General features: G+C 37.4%; 1 protein-coding gene across 2 annotated transcripts in view; it reads left to right on the top strand.

The window, feature by feature from the left end:
* Nucleotides 1-1,280: 1,280 nt before the first annotated feature.
* The window catches only part of spidr (scaffold protein involved in DNA repair), a 110,663-nt gene continuing 93,984 nt past the window's right edge, over nt 1,281-17,959 (top strand). For both annotated transcript variants that reach the window (XM_041247651.1, XM_041247652.1), the window contains exons 1-5: nt 1,281-1,441; nt 2,153-2,311; nt 3,086-3,155; nt 3,784-3,993; nt 4,786-4,919. In XM_041247651.1, the coding sequence (XP_041103585.1) occupies nt 1,424-1,441; nt 2,153-2,311; nt 3,086-3,155; nt 3,784-3,993; nt 4,786-4,919 (591 nt within the window). In that variant the 5' untranslated portion in view covers nt 1,281-1,423. The remainder of the gene's footprint in view (nt 1,442-2,152; nt 2,312-3,085; nt 3,156-3,783; nt 3,994-4,785; nt 4,920-17,959) is intronic.

Here is a 17,959-nt window from a genome sequence, read left to right as displayed (position 1 = left end):
ATTAGTACAGCATATAATTCTGTGTAAAGAGTTGGAATCTGTCATAAAGGTATTTAGCAAATAAGCCAATAAAAAAGCACTGTAAAGTAAGAGAGTGGATGTTGTTGGTTGCTAAAAGAAAATAATAATTTATTTACTAGTTGCTTTGGTGATAATTCTTTCATTCTGTCTTTCCAATACATGTTTTGCTTTGATAGTCTACATCTTTGACAGTATACATCTACAATTTTGATTTCTATAAAAATCCTTGCTTCAACAGAGTACAATTTATTTATTTTTTTTGAAAACTGTAATGTCACTCCCTGCTTTCTTCACTGTAAAGCACCAAAATAATTAATGGTACACAAAACTAATTTTAGGATAATTAGTTTCTATAATTGCTGTCAGTAGACCTACTGTTAAGTAAGTATGAATTTTATAGAACTTCACTATCTTAATAATTTTACATTGGTTTTATTGAATCTGTGAAAGCAAGCTTATACATGTTGTTTATAGTTCCCCATATAGTTTGGGGGAAATTCTGCAATCCCTGGCTTTGCTTGGCTCTCAGCCAGTAGCCTCTTAAGCCTGCCTGTCTTGTAAGTGAGATAATTGTGAAGATGTTTGCAACAGGGTGAGCTCCTTCACTACAGAGTATAGATAATGCTGCATTCACACAGAGGGCAGTGTAGGTATGGAAACGGCATCACCTCATGCACAATAAAAGATGAACAGACTTTCATTGTTCTAACTTATTTTGCATGGATCTTGTGGTGTATTTTCTTGCTTCTTTTTCTTTTTTTTTTTAGTTTTCTTTAATATGGTTAAGGAGCCCCATTTCGTAAAACAAAATCATTATTTTTACAAAGTGTTTTATGAATAAAATAAGCTGAAATAATTTATCTGAAACACGTTAGTTAAAAAGCACAATATTAGTATTTTTTTGTATTTCCATTTGGAAGTCATGTTTTTATTCTCTTGGCACATGATGAACCGTTTGCTCCCTCTAGCAGTTGTACATTGGTACTGTAGTCTGTAGGCAATTATATTTAATACAGTACACACCGGTAGTGTTTATAATACATTTTACAATGTATTCAGCGATCTAACACCATACATACAAAATAAAAGGAACAACCATCAGTACATGACCAGGTTAAAACACACGAGTGCATAAAAAGTGAACAAAAACACACCGCAGCACCCACTAAGCAACTCAGCCAATCAGCGACTTCTTCCCCCCAAAAGCACCCAATAAACGACCAGCAGTGAAGCGGCGCGCTGGGGAGAAAGCAGTAACGTTTGAGGAAGACAAGTAGAAAAACTATAATAAAACTGGAACCGATCATTTTGATACTATTTGTACAACTAGGGTTTTCTGATAAAAACGACTGAAGTATGTGGAGTATAAGTTAATAGTAAATAAACAGGATCATTTTCCAGGATGTCTTTTTTTGCAAAGGTAAGTTAAAACAGTCCGCGTTGGAGTTTAAAATCCACACGATACAAAACTGAACTAACAATGTTGTTGTTACTTATGTTTGTGCAATGATTTTACAAGTATATTTATGACGTATTGTTAAGACACATAAATGCATGTGTTTGTTTATCCGAAAAACTTTTTAAGGGGGCTGGATTTACAAGCCCAGTTCTGAATGTGTTTATTTATACAGTACATTGTTACACTGCCAAACGTAAACGTGGCTTTTTTTCTGTGTACTGCCGCTGTAGGGTGTAGGGTATAGTGTTTAGTTTGTACCGCACTGCGCTGTGTGTATTCTTAAATCGTACACCACAATACTAACAATAGTCAGGGACGGGAGGTGTACGGTCAATTTTGATAGTCAAAGATGATATGGTCAATTTTAGTGAAACTGAGGAATACATTCACAAAGAATTTAGAACTACTAAGTCTGCACCATTTTTTTCCCTAAAATTAAGTGAGTCTGTAAATGTTACAGAACTAGCAAGAAACAACTGGGTTACGTATGAGTTCTTAGATTATCCCCCACTTAGTTTAACATAGAAAAATAAATTTAAAAAAAGTCAATTATCTTTAGACTACTAGGAGCTTGTCCAAGCTGATGCCAGGTTAGGCAGTATAATACAATTACAGGGAAGTGTAGCATGAATGTTATTTTCTACTTCCAATTTGTTTTCTGTTATTTTCCAGCGCAAAAGGAAATCTTGGGATACAAAGTTTGTCATTTTCCCAGAGGACACTGAAGCTGGATTCAGAAACCTGGGAAGCGAGCCAAAAAATCTCTCTTCATCCTTTTCCAAAGCCTGGAAGACGTGTGGGAAGGGTTTCCAAGTCGCTACACCTACCTTGGTATGTTTTTACAGCTTTCTGGGCTTCCTGAGTTAAGGTGCAAGTTACAGTGTTTATTTGTTTGGTGCTGTTCCTTATTTAGAATTCTGGATTGTACAGTGTTATTAGTGTTCAAGTCCTCCTTCTACACACCTTTTAGCCATGCTTGCAGAATAGTTGCACACAATGTGCGTCTAAGGATTTGGTCGGGACCCAAAGATTTTCTTCTGGCTATAAATTTTTAGGAGCCGACAGAGACATTCTCCTGCCAGAAACTCCCTTGTTATCTATTGCTTGCACTGCTACTTGGATCTCTAGACGTATTAAGCCTAGCCTATAACTTTTGTCTTTTGTCAATTATACATGTATAATAATTTGGTTCTGGAAGGTTTGGAATTTCTGGAAGATTTTGGACATTCTGCTACCCTGCATTGTCAGCTTTTCAGCAATAGGACCCAAATAAGAGGGCTCACCTCATGCGATTTACATTTTTGTTTATTTTTTTGGTAGATTAATCTGAAATAGATTAAACATGGTTCAAAAGATAACATTCAGGGTGCTAGCCAGAAGATTCTTGTTCTTGACCAATCAGATTGAAGAAGAAAAAAAAACTGCAATTATGAGTTCTTTAACATTTGTCCAAATAATAGTTTAGATGTTTACTAAATAAAAAATACAGATTTTGCATTGTGTTTTACATTTTACCCCACTCAACTGTATAAAGCAAAGTATAAATACAAACTTAACAGTGTATGTGTTATTGTACATAACATCTATTTTAAAAATGTTTTTCAGAAATGTGTTTCATCTGGGAAAAGGTTAAGATCAGTGAGACAATTGGCACGATCTTTGCTTTCTGCAAAAGGTAACTACATTTTGTAACAAAGGTAACTTGCTGTAAATTTGAAGCCTCTGAAGGTGCTTTCTTTGTGAAGATTATATATATATTTAACTTTTTTTCAGATTTTATTTAAATTGTCAATTCACAGTTCTTTTGTTTCTAGTGTCTGTTTAGGCATTCATTAAACCTTCAGTAGTAATTAGAAGGCAAATGGTTGTAGTCCCTGCTAGAGTTACCCAATACAAATTTGAAAAATGTCCATTAGATCTAGGGATTACTAAATTGTGAACAAATCAATCGGTAACTCGGAAGAGCTGATAAAATTGTTTGCAGGCTAGTACACCAATTTCAGGCTTAAATTACATTTCTAGCCAATACCTCGGTTTTGATGATAATGCAATGTCAAAGTGGCAACATATATTTGGAAATATGGTAGCGTCTTTTGTATTTCTTCAGAATCTAGGCAGTTAAAATGACTTTTTGGTGGGGGGCTCAGACTTATGACCAGTACTGTACATAATGGTAAGATTAGTTTATTGGTCTACTGTTTTTGAGTGGAATTATCTTTCCCATACTACTAGCTGTCTGCAGTTGTGAGTGGAGCTTTCTTTCATAGATCTGTATACAAGATACTATTTGTCTGTTTTTGTAGAAAAAAATGAATTGGAGACACCGCAAGAACCAGCTGACATCGTGTGGAGCTCCAGCGAGAGCGACTGGTCAGATGAGGAGACCAAGTGTGTTCCCTCCAAGCCTCGGGCAGGCAGCAGACCTGGGATACATAAGCAAACGATCCTCAACTCCTACAGCAGATACCTGAACATGCTGGATACAGTAACAGCCGATCATGGTGGCAGTGATGGTGAGCTCTATAGTTGTTCCACTGCCATTGTGGCACTGGTAGCGACAGCACCAAGGTTCCACGAGCTGTTCCCAGCAGATTGTGTATTTCCCAGTGGGTTTACTCTCGTGCTCTAAGGGGTGAGGTGTGGTTGTAAATCTGTTCCTGGTGTCCCTCTGCCTTACTGCTAGTGTACATTCATGTCAGGGACCCATGCATAGCTATGCTTGAAATCACTTTCTTTTAAAACAAAAAAAAAAGAAAGAAAACAGTCAAATAAAATGTAAAGGTAGGCATGTTGTGAGTGGCAATGTCAGTTTAAAACAATATTTCTAAATTCCAGTTTCTAGTCACCACTAATTGTGCAGGATTTTGTTTTCACCTACAGTAAATATTAGCTTCTAATGTGCTTCATGTCCAGTAACAGCAGCGCCTGTGACTTTAGATTATATATATATATATATATATATATATATATATATATATATATATATATATATATATATATATATATATATATATATTATATAGTCTGTAATATAGACACTTGGTTATAGGGAACACCTGGAAGTGGAGTTGGTAAACAATGAGAATACTGTAAAACAAAAAAGCAATTACATTACCTGTCATAACTTTCCCATTCCTACTTCTAAATATGTTGTGCAGTGTAGAAATATGCTTCTTCAGGCAATACACCTATACAGACACTGTAATATTGTTCTACTTGCACAACTAAATGCATGTAACCTGTATATAAGTTCTTTTTATTTTTTTTTTCAACATATCGTTTTTTTTTTTTTTTTATTTATATAGATGAACGACATGTTATTGATTGGGAGAATGCTAGTGACCAAGAGGAAGGAGAGAGTGTGGCAGAAATTTCCGATGCAGAATCCACCTGTGAGGACAGTGCTGTCCAGAAACGGCAGGAGCAAGAACCTACTCTGGTAAACCACATGTGTTCTGTTATGCCCAGTTGTGATACCAGGTACATTTTTATGTATCTCGATGACCACATTAAATACTATAGTACTTTGTGGCTGAATTTCTATTGCTGTCTGTCCAGTGGTAGGGTCCTTGTAATCATATCTGCCTTGCTTTCTAAACAGAAACCTGAACCTTGTGTGACTTTTTTTTTTTTTTTTGTATACAGTTTGATTGCTTGACTGTAGCACTTTCAGTAGGGAGGTACAGTAGTTTATCAATATTTCTGCATTTTACTATAATCAACTTACTGTAATGTAATTCACAAAAAAAAAAAACAGAAGTCGTCAAGCAGCTGTTCTCTAGTATACAGACGTACTTCAAGTCATTGCTGGACTTTTAAGAATATTCTTTGCCTTTTCATCCTTGGGGGATTTCAGTTTCTTTAGTGCAGTTCGCTTGAATAGGATATCTTAGGCAGAAGACCCGAGACTGCCGAGTTTGGTGTGAGAGTTGGCTGTGTGCCGTTGAAGGGCATTAATGAAGATGTTGGATCGTAGTAATTTGCAGTTAAGAGGTTGTGTATAAGTTGGGTCTTGTACAGAACAGTCAGTGTATTCTAGCACTCCTCACCCAGCAATAGCAACAAAGTATGCCAGAAATGGGCAATTCAATAGCACCGGCGAAGATGTCAGTACAAAAACATGAAACTGGTGGGACAGAGCCCTGCTTACCACTAGAGGGTGCAATTGAACCTCTAACCAGATTTGTAAGGAAGCAGAAGAAAATTTCTAGAAATACAATTGGCATATTGTTTATATATTGCATGTCCTTTAAAAATAAGCTTACATTTTTACTAGAAGTCCACCTCTGATTTTAAATAACATTGTCTATCACAGTCTGATGGTATATTTTTTTAAATGACTGATTCCAATCAGCTTTTTAGTGATCAAATGTGCAAGGGTGAAGTCCAGAGATTTTTTGAGATAATCCTGATTTACTGACCGTGGTACATTTAATAAACCTATATGTAATTGACAGACAGTAATGCTTAATTCCAGCTATAGAAAGGTTGTTGCTAAAGTCTGCAGTACTGTTGACATAGTGCAGCCTGTTTGAATTACCATACAGGCTGAATTTCCTTCTTCCAGTAGAGGACACTCTTCCCCAAGGTGGAATTGGCTGATAGTGGTGGCATTTTGTGTGCGTGACAAAGCTCCACACTAACACATGTGGTTATACGCAATTTTTATAAATAACATTGTCAATAACATTTATAAAACTGAGGGTGGGTAAGTAATGACCAAGCAAAGAGCTGTGACAAATATCTGAAAACTGAAATGTTATACTGTATGCCTAAATAGTGATGGATAATAGAGGAATGTAGTGACTTTTTTTGTATCTATTAGATCAATATTTGGGTAGGGTACAAAATATCTTTCCAATTAATTTAGTCTTATATTACTCATATTGATCTTAATCATAAACCCTGAAGCCTATGACCAGCCTTTGTCTCTTCTCACAGTTTGTTTGAGCCAGCATGCTTCATTTCTGTCAGTTTACCATCCCCATGCTGTGAAGGCTAGTTGAAGCATGCCGGTTTAAAATTGTTTGCATAGTTAACGTGAGGTTTATGACTCAGAACATCGTGTTCCATGATGTCACTGCTTTAAGCACCACTTAAAATAACTCCAATGAAGGAATAGTTAGCAGGAGTCAGAATGCTATAATACTTGCAAGTTTTAAAGTAGTAAATGGAACTTCTTGTCGCTGACAATCCTATGAGTAGTCTGTGAATAGATTTATAGTCTAGGGATTAAGTACAGTGTGTACAGAGTGTTGCAGAGTTCTCTGTTTGCTGATGGTGTTTTATGTTACTGTATGCTAATACTGTGCTAGATTTTTCATTTTGCATTGACTTGTTTTCCAGACATTACTTCATTAACAGAGGGAAGATTATTACCTGTACCTAATTTGTGAATAAAAAAAAAGAGGTTTAGTAAATATACACAGGCACCTCAAATTATTGGCACCCAAGATAATAGATGAACAAAAAAGGCTGTATAAAATAAACCACACAGGTAATGAGCTATATTGTAATTTTCCAACATGTGGAATATATTGTACTTTATTAGTGATTCAAGGGAATCAGCCAAAATTACACATTTCTCAAATTATAAATTTATTTCCAAAAACATTGTGTCAATTATTGGCATCCTTGTTTTCAGTACTTTATGCACCCTCCCCTTGCAAGGATAACAGCACTGAGCCTTTTTCTGTAATTTCTTTATAAGATTGGAGAACACATTGGAAGGAATCTTAAACCATTCCTCCATACAGAATCTTTCCAGATCCTTGACATCCTTCGGCTGTGGTTTGCCCTCTTCAATTCAAACCACAGGTTTCAATGGGATTCAAGTCCGGAGACTGAGATGGCCATTGCAAAATGTTGATTTTGTGGTAAATTAACAATTTCTTTGTGGATTTTGATGTGTGCTTGGGGTCATTGTCTTGCTGGAAGATCCACTTGCGGCCAAGTTTCAGCCTCCTGGCAGAGGCAACCAGGTTTTTGGCTAAAATGTCCTTGATATTCATGATGCCGTTGACCTTAACAAGGGTCACAGGACCAGTGGAAGCAAAACAGCCCCATAACATCAAAGATCCATCCACCATATTTTACAGTAGATTTGAGGTTCTTTTCTGCATACGCATCCTTCTTTCGACGCCAAACCCACCACTGGTGTGCGTGGCCAAAGAGCTCTGTTTTCATGTCATCTGACCATAGCACCCTGTTCCAATCCAAGTGCCAATGCCATTTAGCAAACCCCAGGTGCTTACATTTGTTGGTTGCTCTCACAGTTTTTTTTTTTTTCTGGCAACCCTTCCAAACAGGCTATTTGCATGGAGGTGGTGTCTAATTGTAGATTTGGAGACTTGGTGATCCCAAGATGCAAACGTTTTGTAATTCTCCAACTGTGGCCCTTGGATTCTTCTTTGCTTCTCAAACCATCTTCCTCACTGTACGTGGGGGCAAGAGGCACTTGAGTCCTCTACCAGGCAGATTTACCAATGTTCCACTGGTTTTGAACTTAATTATTACCCTAACAGTGGTATGTGGTATATTTAGGTTTTTAGCTATTTTTTGGTACCCATTGCCTGATTTATGAAGGTCAACAACCATTTGTCTGTTTTCATTTATGAGTTCTTTGCATTTCCCCATGGTGATGGATCACAAATGGATTTTACATGCATGTTACCTCATTTTTATACCCCAGTGAAACAGGAAGCCATGGAAGGCCACAATTCAGTTCCATAAGACTGAGAAAAAAAGTAGAATGTTAATGCAGATTTAATTTTGTTTGATTTTATTTATAAGAATCTTTAGGGGTGCCAATTTTGACACCTATCTTTTTGAGAAAAAAATGATTACTTGTTAAAAATAAACGTTTTCTCTGAGCAATTGTATTGGTATAAAAAAATTGTTTTCCTGTATGTTTGAGCATAAAATGTAGCTCATTACCTGTGTTTATTTTATACAGCCTTTTTTGCTCACCATTATCAGGGTGCCAATAATTTTCAAGGTGCCTGTATGTGTGTGTATGTGTATAAACTGCAGTGTACAAAATTGAAGGCATATGAAAGAAAAGGTTTTTTAAAAATGCACTTAAAGCTTGTGGAATAGCAGTTTGTTATACTGTATATATTGAAATGACCTGGGATTTATACTGTTACACGACTGGTCTATGGACCGTGTGTGTGTGTGTGTGTGTGTGTGTGTGTAAGCAGGAACACTTGCCTCAGCTGGGATTGATTGACATCCAGGTAGGTGGGGACATGAAAGCCTACAGCAACATGGACAGAGCTGGCAGCTGAGTCAGATAAGCTGAGCTCTACATTACTTCACTAGACCCATAATTGAACTGATAATTTGCTTAATTAGACCTTTTTACTTGTTTTCAGCTATTTTAAACAGTTGTAGTTCAAGTTACTTATCAAATGTTATACCTAACTTGAAATATGCAACTGTTCAAGAGCTGAAAAGTAAAAAGGTTGAATGAAGCAAATGATCAATTCAATTATGGGTCTGGTTAAGTATATGCGAGCTCAGTTTGAATGAAAACCAGCAGGCACAGGGGGTCCCCAGGACCGAGTTTGAGAAGCCCTGCACTAAACTGAGTTTGAGTACTAGCATATTGTGTGTGTCTCTGTGGCAGAGCAAAGCTCTGCCCTTTTTAAATTGGCAGGGATGGGGTTAATTTCCCCTACCTGCCTGGGTTTATTATGTTCAGGTGGCTGGGGTTGATTAGTTGATTAGGTTAATTAACTATCAATCAGCACCCAGCCACCTGACATAAGGAGGCCTCTGCGTCTCATTTAGGAAGAGGGAGCTGAGGAAGCAGGTTGGTGTTTTGTTTGAATCCAGTGAAAGCATTGCCCAGCCTGGAAATTGTTATTTTTGATTTGTCTTGCTTTAATTGTGTTTAAATCCCTTTATTTTGGCCCTTGTGCCCTTTCATTTTTGTGTTTATTTATAATAAAATAGTTATTTTTTTGAACTACAGACTGTCTCTGGGCCTCTATCCACTCGCCAGCCTGCCACAGTCTCCTAACTTCATTTTCCACGCTACCCTACAATATTAATTTGGCCATAATGGAACAATTTCGCGAACAGAAATGCCAGCATTTGCTATAAGATGAAACACAAATAATGCAGTCTCCAATTATGGAACCCTGCAACTGTGTTATAACGGGGTAGCACTGTAATATAGTGGGAACATAAAAGCCCATAGCAACTTGGACAGGTATGTATGTATGTATGTGTGTGTGTATATATATATATACACACACACACACACACACAGGGCCTTCCAAAAGTATTCAGACTCCTGACCAATTCTCTCATATTACTGAATTACAAATGGTACATTGAAATTTCTTTCTGTTTGATATTTTATTTTAAAACACTGAAACTCAGAATCAATCATTGTAAGGTGACATTGGTTTTATGTTGAGAAATATTTAAGAAAAATCAAAAATTGAAATATATATATATATATATATATATATATATAGATGTATATGAGCAGCAACAATTTACTCAAAGCATCGACTAGTGTTCTCCACTTTTATAACAACTTTGACTGTTATTAATACAGCTGTTTGGGTGAGAAGAAACCAAGCTTGTCATTTAGCAATCTTTAATGCACATTGATCAGAATCTTCTAAAACTTGTGATCACAACAACTCAAAGTAAACTATACATGAGCAGCTAATATGAAGTGTTGTAGCTAAGCCATCACATTTACCCAGTCGGATCACAAGGATCTGTACACAATTCCTGGAAGCTGAAAATGTCCCAGTTCTCCATGGCCTGCATACTCACCAGACATGTCACCCATTGAGCATGTTTGTGATGCTCTGGATCGACGTGTACGACGTCTCCCAGGATACTGTTACCATATAGGTAATTTTCTGTTTTGGATCTTATTATAGTTTCCATAAGCTTATATATAATAGAAGTCAGGCTTATTGGACTGTAGTTACCTGGTTCGGTTTTGTTTCCCTTTTTGTGGATCGGTATTACGTTTGCAATTCACCAGTCTGTCGGTACTACCCCTGTGTCAAGAGACTGTTGTATGATCTTGGTTAGTGGTTTGTAAATAACTTCTTTCATTTCTTTGAATACTATTGGGATGATCTCATCTGGCCCAGGGGATTTGTTTATTTTAAGAGCTCCTGGTCCCTTTAACACTTCTGCCTTGGTTATGCTAAAGCTATTTAAAACTGGATAGGAACAGGTTGACAGGTGAGGCATGTTGTCTGTATCCTCCTTTGTAAAAACTTTTGAAAAGTAATCATTTAATATGTTTGCTATTTTTTTCTTCATCTATGATTTTGCTGTTTGTATCTCTGACATTTTACCTCCTCTTTGAATGTTCTCTTGCTGTTGTAATATTGGAAAAACATTATTGGTTGTTGTTGTTTTACGCCTCTAGTACTACATTTAAAAAAAAAAACAGCCATCCTTTTTCTGTGGATGTTTTATCTATTTTACTCCAATCTAATTCTGTTAGTCTCTGTTTCATACCTTCATAGTTTCCTTTCTATCCGTGTTAAAAATCACTTCAAGGAAGACCATGTTGTGGTCTGAGTTTGCCAGTGGTTCTCTGACCTCTGTTTTAGTTACACTGATTGTACTATTACGCTGTGTTTAAGCTACCTGGCCCTGCTGAAATTATAGACCAACAGTGTTCTTACTGGTAATTTTATTTAGCCTTGCTTTTTTCTTTTAGAGGTTTGAGTATAAACTCACTATTCAATCCCCTGAATTGTGTTAATTTCTGCCTTGAATTATTGCTTTTTTCCAGCCTGTCTCCCTCTTTTCCTTCTCTTCTTTTATAATGTGTCAAGTAGTGTCTTGGTAAATAAAATGGCTCACAGCTGCGCCTGTGCTTTTTTAATTTTTGTATACAGCCGAGGCCAGACACAAGGAATTAACTTGCCACCTGTGGTCTGCAGCCCCAAATTCTATTATTAGTTACTTATTAAAAACTGATTGTTAAGAAGTTGCAGAAACTCATGCTGATGCAGAGTGGTGCATTAGCCAGTATTTGTCCATGTGCAGAGTCACTGGCTGCAGTGTCCCCTTTCAGACATGTTATTCTGGGCAAGTAAAACGTTCAAAGCTAATGCAGCAAACAGAGGTCTTGTATGAGATTTGCTTCATGAGGATTTGGTTCTCCTGTTCTGAATCAATCAGCCAAGCAAGTACGGTAAATCTGTAGGAAAAGAGGTAATTAGGGTCATAGTTTTATAGAAGTGTGCCACACTTAAGCACAACTCCGAGCCTGTTATTTGTGTTAGTTGTGTGTTTCTACCTGAAGCAAGTGCTTATACATATATAGTCAAATCTAGGGTTACCAGCAGCGTTCCCTCTAAAGCTGAAATGCACACATTTTTTGCAATAACTGGCAACAACTTTTGCACCCAGTTTACGAACGTTCGCAAGTTATTATCATAAATATCAACCTCAATCGAGACTCCAACATCGTTTTGAGAGCATTCTTGCAAAGCATTAACATAAGCATCTTCATGTGTGTCTTGCAGCTGATTCTCTGATTAGCATCTGTAAAAATGCATGTTACATTAGTGCAGAGCTCTCCCCGCGCCAGTGAATCTCCTGGTACTGGAGGATGGATGAAGCAGGTGTCTGGCGACTCTGCCTCTATGGAGGGGGCTGCTCGGTTTCCAGTTTATATAGGTATATATTATATTATATATATATATATATATATATTCGAAATTAATAAAAATTAAACAATTATGTGTGAATGTGACGACACGTGCAAATAAATCTTACAAACGATCACAAAAGATGATAATATTATCATGATTTTCACAATACTAAGTGTGTTTTCATAGTACTAAAGACAACTCAGTTCTGTCCGATCAAGTGCAATTAGTCATCAGTAATCAGTAATTGATTGATTGTGTTCACTGTTAAATAAAACCAAACTCCTACAAGTTATATTCTGCTTTTTTGTGTGTGTTTTGCGCGATGGGTAGTGGGGCAAGTAGATTAAGGACAAGTAGGTTTTTCTAGCATTTTGTCCCTTGGACAATTTATTTTCAAAAATTGCAAACCTGTGTGTGTATATATATATATCACACACACAATATATAATATAAAAAAAATCAGAGGATGATTCAGAGTCAGGCAGCCACAATAAATGTCTTGTTTAAATTTTAAGTAAATTTAAAAAATTGTTGAGAATATTGTTTCAAAATTGTATACTGCAACAAAAATACATTAAAAGTGTTAATGTGTGGCCAAAGGTTTCTCACTGATAATTTACCCTTTCTCAGTCAAAACAGCAAGTTTCTCAGTGTCTAAAAAGCTTAGAGGGAATGCTGGTTACCAGATTTCCAGAGTGAAAAAGGTTACGTTTGCAGATGTGTGTGGAAAAAAAACCAAACAATTATGGGTAAAGTTATGTGGCAACTAGGCTTGTTTCAAATTTGTCCCACATGAATTAGTAAATGTCTTTTCACATTATAGCACAATTTATAAAAGTCAAAGATATTTTTTGGTTCTATTTTAACAATCACAACTTCCTGTTGTTGCCTGTCTGCCACTGACAATGGGGGCGTTGCCCACGAGTGTACAAGGCAACCCATGAGCTGCCTCAAGGACTGATGCGTTAAGAATAGACCAAAGACTTCAGAGTCCCCTCTGGAGCAAACCACTTTTAGGACGGCTGGACCTCTAACGGCTACGTTTTAAACTACAAAAAAAAAGGCCTAAGCCATCTCGGAGTAGGCTTAAACTTGGCTAGTGTAAACGGGGTACATAAGAGTCTTGTTAATTGCCTACAGCTTCCCACTGTAAGCAGTCTGGAAGCTGCTGTTGGGAAGGTCATTAAGTTTTAATGATTTTATAAGACATGTATGTAATTACGATTGAGTTTTACTTCAATTAACTTCAGTCTAACCACCAGGCCACTCCTATCACAACATTTATTGCATCAGTTATATTGTGATGGCGTTGAAGGATTCTTAGTAAAGAAAAAACAAAAATTCAAGGTTATAAATGATTCTGCTAACTGTTTGACCTTGAGAGTGTGTTTAGGTGTGTACAGTTAATCATGATAGCCTACATTACATCACACAAGGTTATCAAGAAGGAGGGGGAGGTCACTTTATTGATTTTATTTCACGACAGCATGTTCTGAGCACTGACTGGGTGAGCTCAGCTTTGGATTGAGAGTTGTTTGGGAATGGTGAGGCAAGCCAAGTTTTCAGTGTGCAGGACACCTGGCTTTGCTCAAGACTTTTTGCCAAAAACAGTTCAGTTTTCATGAAGTACTAAATAAGTGAAACTGGAACTTTTAACACTTTGTTCTCATTTAAAAGCCATTGGATTTTTTCTTTTTATCCTATAGTGTATGGTTCCTAGTTTCATTTCACTAAGGAAACAGTATTCAGTGTTCAGCAGTTGGTGAGCTTGGTTTTGAATCTCTTTGCTCTTGGTCCTTTCTGTTTTTTGCCCTCAGAGATAAGAGTTCAGAATGTTTTTGCCATAAATGATATTATTATATAGTTTTTATTATAAGTTCAATAATAACTTTTGTTAGGATTCTGCTCCAGTGCGTGTCACTCAAATACAGTACAATACCAAGTAATGCGATTGCACATTGACCTTTTGCCAAACTAGCCTTACTTTAATTTCTATTTAATTTCACATGTTTATTCTTCCATCAAGGAATGTTTATCAAGGTTTATACTGGGATTTACAGAAAGTAGTTGTTGTTGTAAACTGCTATACTGATGTCGTTAACCATGAAGTTGTAATTCATTAACTTAACTAGACTCTGTAAGCACCTTCCTCGCTGATGGATGAATACACATATGAAATTAAATGAAATCTAAATCAAAGTAGGGGTATTTTGACATTCCAGGTCGAAGATCCCAAGGTAATTGCATGACCTGTGGATGGTAGGAGGGTAGTGTTTTAAGTCTTCAATGCAATCTTTATACTGTGTGTGTGTATATGTGTGTGTGTATATATATATATATATATATATATATATATATATATATATATATATATATATATATATATATATATATATATATATATATATATATTCATACATTTCTGAAATGCACAAAATGTCAAAAATGGTACATCCCATCAGAATTTGCATTCCAATATTAATCTGTTATTTGTACAAATGGCAAGCCTAACTAATAAAGGCTAATAATAGCAGATGTGTTTATATTTCTACTCAAATAAACTTTTAATATGCAAGAATATTATTACAACACAAAGCTGTAATAAACACTCACCAAGATCTCCTGAGGCTCTGATAGTGGAATGTTTGTTACTGCATCCTGTATTTCTTAATTAGAAACGTTCTCTTGCGTCAACAAAGAAAATCCTATCTGATAGCTTTCACAAAATATCACAATTGTATTCTTAGTGAGAGTGGGTATAGAGCAATTTGGCTGCGTTGTTGTTCTTTCTTGTCAACGGTGCATAGAATAGTGAAAAAAAATCCTTTAAAAACAGTCAAAAAGTATGTCAATGTACTGTGAATGTTCATTCTTTTAGTAGAATAGTAGTAGAAGATTTCAGTTGCTCGTGTGAAGTTAAAATGTTTAATGTCAGGGCCATCCAGCGAAAGAATCATCAAGTCTTCGCTGTGTGCTTCAGTTAAAAGGCTTCTCTTTGAGTTGAGAATGCGATTTTGAGCACTGAAGCCACGTTCGCATTCCACTGTAGAGATGGGTATGACAAGGGCTATGTTTGAAAGTCTTAAACTATGGGAAGATATCTGCATGTTGCCAATGCCAGACAAGTACGTGTAAAGTTCAGTCTGTTGTGGTTTTTCATTGTGAGTTTAAAGGGCATAAATTAATTTCTTAGGTCGTCGGCATCTGTAAATGATGGTATACCTTGGGTCTCTGCACAGAAAAACATTAATTCCAAAGCTGCTTTTCCGTAGACGCATAGTTCCCCACTGTCAGTCGGAAATGCCAGTGGGTTAAAAACAATGTCGAAAGCATTGATCGTGTCAGTGTCAGAAGGCGGGAACCTGCTCAAGATTTGATCTGATTTACTTGAATACATTCCAGTCTCGTGACTTTGTAGTTGTTTACATTTGTCTGACCAGAGAACTTAAATGTGTGTCCCTTAAAGTGCTGGTCTGTGATTTCTCGCTCAAGTCACCGCTAGAGGTAAATCACCAAGCAAATCTAAAGCTGTCTGTCTTTTTACTGACAGTTTGATCAGGCCAAGGTTTACATTCTCCAATTGAAATACTTCTTGGGTCTATCCATGACATCAAGTAACATGTATGTGGTTGCTACAAAGCTGTAGGTTGAGACTTGTTTATGCAAACCCACCGTTGTCGCATTGGTCCGTGCATCATCACAGAACTGCAATACAAGAGCAGGCCATTTTCTTTATGTTCCTTCCCCTCCTCTGCTAAGCGACAGCCACCGCACGGAACATGGCACTTTGAAACTCTTGAAGTTGCCTTCACCAAGCATTTGGTTGATTTGAGTCTTTCTTAGCGGCAAACAGAGTACTTGAAGTAGTTGAACACAGTATTGACTGTTTACTGCTTAATTTTGTACTGCTTAATTTTGTTTACTTTTGCAGCGCTCCCTGAAGAGGCGAGTGCTACACAATGTGCTGTACAATGCACAGATGTCATTCAGGGATTCTGTTGTTTTAAACGGGTGCTAACTCTGACACTCTCCCAGTCATCACAGCTGCTCCATTAGACACAAAGCCGACAACTTTAGCTGTTTGGATATTACACTGTTGTAGAACACGCGTCATTTAATTGGTTGTAGTTTCAGCAGTACCATCAGCCACATCAAAATTGCCAATCAGCCGAGAAGCATCTTTTCCGTCTTTCACGTTGCGTATATAAAAAAGCTAATTTCTTCTTTATTACATTGACTGTTTCGTCAACTAAAATTCAACAAAAGGACTTGCACTTACTTCCTGGATAATTTCTTCCCTTACACACTGGGCTAAGGCATGCTGCATGATTGTCACAGATGAGTGGTCTGTATATATAAATCATCAAGTTTGAGGTTTGTATTTAAGCTCTGAAGTCGCATTATAGAAGAGAACTTCTCATTTGCTATTTATTCTTGCGCCATCGAATAGGCCGTCCGCAGGGTAATCAGACGGGATTCTGAGCTCTGTTTTTTACCTTCATCTACAAGTGTTTTTAATTTTTTTGCTACATTCCTATAACAGCAACAGCATCGCCATGTTTGTGCCTTTTAAGCAAAGATTCTTGAAAATCTATACATCTACGTGTATATTTATTTTTCTGCATAGAAGCTTTTTTTTACAAACGTGTAACGTAGAAGTAGAAGGCTGCTGATCTTTTACATTAGATGCTGACTGCTTAGAAAAGAAACTTCAGGGGGCTCCCAAGTGGCGCATCCAGCAAAAGCACTCCACGCGGATGTTCCCTGTAGCCTGGGGATCGCAGGTTCGAGTCCAGGCTATGTCACAGCCGACCATGACCGGGAGTTCCTAGGGGGCAGCGCACAATTGGTCGAGCGCTGCCTTGGTAGGGAGGGCCTAGGTCAGCAGGGGAATCCACAGCTCACCGCACATCAGCAACCCCTGTGGCCGATAGGGCGCCTGCAGGTCTGCAGTGGAGCCTCCAAATCTGTGTTGTCCTCCGGCATTATAGGTCTGGTGGCCTCGCTGTGGATCCGCAGTGCAAAAAATGACAGATTGACAGGAGCACGTTTCAGAGCACACATGCTCCAGCCTCCGTTCTCCAAGTCGGCATGGGGGGTTGCGAGCGGTGAGTCGAGGATACAGATAACAATTGGGCACACTAAATTGGGGAGGACTAAATTTAAAAGAAAGAAAAAGAAAATAAACTGTGTGGTCCAGTGGTTAAAGAAATGGGCTTGTAACCAGCAGGTCCCCAGTTCAAATCCCAGCTCAGCCACTGCCTCATTGTGTGATCCTGAGCAAGTCACTTAACCTCCTTGTGCTCAGTCTTTTGGGTGAGACGTTGTTGTAAGTGACTCTGCAGCTGATGCATAGTTCACACACCCTTTTCTCGTCTCTTGTAAAGCGATTTGTGATGGTGTTCCACTATGAAGGCGCTATATAAAAATAAAGATCATTTTGACCTACACTCACTAGTCTGACCGCCAAAAATGTCTGGAAAGCAATACAGTACTCATGCTTAATGCTGCCACCTTCAGGATTAAAGTGTACTTGGTAAATGCTGTTTTAATTTTTTTCCTTTTTAAAAAAAAAAAAAAAAAAAAAGTTTTTCTGTCCATTGGATTTATTTTACGTCTAGAATGCAACATTTTGCGTTAACATGACCCCTGTATGTGTTGTATATGTGTGTTTGCAAGAACACTGCTGGGGAGAATACTGAAACTTTCGTCTGTATCGTACTCAAATCGCCCAGTTTTGTGAATAAATCTTTGGCGTTTGTTGTCACTTTCTCTTCATTCCCACAATGCACCTCTATAAACAATGCTTGATGAGAGCTGTTGGCAG

The sequence above is a fragment of the Polyodon spathula genome, chromosome 4 (genome assembly GCF_017654505.1).
Source record: "Polyodon spathula isolate WHYD16114869_AA chromosome 4, ASM1765450v1, whole genome shotgun sequence".
In the NCBI taxonomy this organism is placed as follows: Eukaryota; Metazoa; Chordata; class Actinopteri; order Acipenseriformes; family Polyodontidae; genus Polyodon; species Polyodon spathula.
The sequence above is the reverse complement of the archived record's forward strand: the minus strand, read 5'-3'. Positions and strand labels throughout refer to the sequence as shown.